The sequence below is a fragment of the Gavialis gangeticus genome, unplaced genomic scaffold (assembly GCF_001723915.1).
Source record: "Gavialis gangeticus isolate Ggan-Ray unplaced genomic scaffold, GavGan_comp1, whole genome shotgun sequence".
Taxonomy (NCBI): domain Eukaryota; kingdom Metazoa; phylum Chordata; order Crocodylia; family Gavialidae; genus Gavialis; species Gavialis gangeticus.
This window is the reverse complement of record NW_017728998.1, coordinates 46,087,454-46,090,513: the sequence shown is the minus strand read 5'-3', so window position 1 is coordinate 46,090,513 and position 3,060 is coordinate 46,087,454. Positions and strand designations below refer to the sequence as shown.

Here is a 3,060-nt window from a genome sequence, read left to right as displayed (position 1 = left end):
CCCCCACATCACTTTCTCACCCTGGATTTGTTACAGAACCAAGTTTCTGTTAAAGAGGGAAACACACTGCCAAAGTAGGATCATTTGGATCTGGAGCCCACTCCCAAAATTTAGGCGTGGTTACAGATGGGTCTTTGCTTTAGGCAAATATCTGTCTCTCTCCTTCTGCTCTAATTACTGTCACCAAGGTGATGCTATGGCAAGGACATGGCTAATGATAAGCTGGCATGACAATAATAATAGGTTGGATGTCATGCCAAATAAGTGCCCCCAGGTGTCCTGGGAAGCCCTCCACATGCACTGATTCACCCGTAAATTACATGGCTTACATGTCAACAACATGTTTATTCAGAGGGGGAAAAGCTGATTTTGTTAGATGTTCCAGATGTTTCAGGGCTGTTGTTTTAACCCCCTCCACTCCACACCACTCCCTTGAGAGATCAACACTGGGTAAATACAGAATTCCCTGCAAGTCTGTTCTAAGTGGCAATTACTTCTAGAGAGAAAACTTTATCAGGTGCAGAACAGAGGGGCCATTGGGCTACCAGGCTAAATAGCCAAGTAGCCAGGTCACGGTATCTTGAGAGCCTGCACAACCATGACAGTGATGCTGCCCATCAAACTCTCTGCTTGTTACCTGCACTTCTGCAGGAACCGGAGGGTTTCTCTCCCAACAGATCAGTGTCCCTGGGAAGCCCCTCATGCTAGGCAGCCTGCTTGAAATTCACAAGGAGTTTGTTTAAAAAAAATGTAACAACAACAGTAATAATAACACCAGGAGCCCTAGACTTCTGAGCTCTCTCTCCCTTCCAAATAACGTTTCTGGGGTCCCAGAGGCTCATTTACCTTGCACAGAGCAGTGACACTCAGAAGTGATGCTTCTCTGACCAGAGAGGTAAACTATTTCCTGATACTTAGCATTTGAAGGTTGCTAAGATTCATGGCTGATTCATCTGGGCTAGTGCCCCTTGGTAGTATATGTCTGTGAAGGGAGATTGGGTGCTGTATTAGGACCCTTTTGTACCCCTGTGCCCCTTACCGTACCCCTTTTTGAAGCAAGGTGGCATCAAGGCAGGGAGGGTGTAAGGAAATCAGATGTGCATAAGGTGTTTCTCTCTGCTCCATTTTAGCTTTGCCCACATTGGGATAAATTTCAAGCCAGGCTTGTTTTCTGGTTGTATCTTCACCTCTATCTAGGCTCAGACAAACCAAATCCATTAAACTCTCATGGTCCCCAGCTTTGAAGCCAACTGCTGTCTGAAAGGGCAGAGTACATGTAACAGAGATAAGCATTTACCAAGGGGCTGGAATGGCCATCCTACCTCCAAACCACTCTCACCTCATTTTAATGCACTCCCATTTGAGCAGGCATCATCCCAGGGTAGCTTGGTACCAAGGTAACACTTTACACTCCAAGCTCCTTGTGACCTCACTGAGAAGAAAGCTACATTCAAAAGTAAGATGCTTTTCAGAGTCTTTTTATGCCAGGGGCTCAATTCAACTGGAGTGCAAGCAGGTGTAACTCCTTTGCCATCAGCGGAGTTGTGCTAGCTTACCTCAAGGTTCAATTTAACTCCAAATCTCATTATTATTATCCCTCATATCCTGTCTTCTCTGAGTATAACATGACAGAAGGAGGGTTACTAGACTCACATAACCAACACAAACCACTCTAATACATGGAGCTGGAGTTAAGACCAGGGGAACACTAGAAGTTAGAAGCTGTTTGGGTGACAACATGTAATATTAGCTGTCCCCAGGACTAGTTCAGGACTGATACAAGTTAATGACAAATTACCAAAGCTTCCCACAAGGTCACACGTCCTTCTCCCATGCAAAATCCCAGCACGTTACCAAAGCTGACATACCTCCATTGTTCAGGATGTTTGTGGCAATGTCACATCAAAGCACAACAGATGGGTCAAAAAATTCCTGCGCTCAGTGGCCTGATCCAGGATCTGTTATCTGGGTCATGGGCAATGACAGAAGTTTCCTAACAATTACTAGTTCTCCCAAAACAAAACAGCCCATCAAGCTTACATGCTAGAAAAAGTTGTCATTTTTTTTACAGTTGGCTTGATAGAAAATACACCATTCCAAAGCCCAACCATACAGAGATATGGCTCTAGCAACACAACACAGGGATGAGGTTTTATCAAGAATTTAGTGTGTGTTGGTTTGTTTTAAATAATCCTAAAAGTAGCTGAGATTTAAGAGAATTTGGGGGTTTTCTTACTGACCATCAGCATCAAAATGTTTCCAGACGTCCAGGAACTGGGATGCTGTGAGTTCTGCCAGGTGCAGGTAAGGGGCTTGCTGCTTCACTGCCATGGTCCAGTGGCTGTGCAGTCCTGAGCTGCTGTCTTGCTCCTCTCCTCAGCTCCAACGTTGTGGCCACCAATGTTTCCAGCCTGTTTTCTGCTCTGCCTTTATATAAATTTGCCGTAGCCCGCAAAGGAAGGCAGCTGCCACTAGAGGGTGCACAGACTCTGAGAACTCAGGATGAGACCAGAAGCAAGTAAAGGAGCCTGGGCAGAGGCTGGGATGGGGGTCAGGACTTAAAGGGACACCTAATATCCAGGAAACAGTAAACTGTTTTTGCAGAGGGGGAGACAACAGCCTTTAGCAACACTCCCCAATTTTCTGCAATTGCAGCCCACGTTGCTCCCTCAGCTAATGAAAACTCTGTCATCAGAGTAAGGGTCCCTGTGCCCTCCAATGAGACAGGCCAGATGGACTCATTTTAAAAGAGCCCAGTTCAAACTGTCCAGGACTCAGACTTTCAAGACCCCTTGCTCTCTCACTGTGGTGCCCAGCCCAGGCAGTACAGTGCTGTTCCAGCACGGCCTTATATAGCAAGGAAAACTAGTTACGTAGAGAGCTGATGGGGGCAGATGCAAGTTAACCTGGGGAGGGCTCATACAAGTCCCAACCCCCCAGCAGGTACTCACTAGCTTCTGGCATGTCAGTCTCAGCAGAAATCAAGGACTGAAGAGACCAAAGAGGCAGCATCCTCTCTCACCCAGAGAGGTCAGTTTGCATCTGGCAGGCTGGGCTCAC

At 46.5% G+C, this 3,060-nt stretch overlaps 1 protein-coding gene across 1 annotated transcript in view; it reads right to left on the bottom strand.

Annotated features, from left to right (window-relative positions):
- The window catches only part of CALB2 (calbindin 2), an 80,643-nt gene extending 78,215 nt beyond the window's left edge, over positions 1-2,428 (bottom strand). Inside the window, exon 1 of the mRNA XM_019505833.1 lies at positions 2,241-2,428. Coding sequence (XP_019361378.1) covers positions 2,241-2,331 — 91 coding nt within the window. The 5' untranslated portion in view covers positions 2,332-2,428. The remainder of the gene's footprint in view (positions 1-2,240) is intronic.
- Between the last annotated feature and the right edge of the window lie 632 nt (positions 2,429-3,060).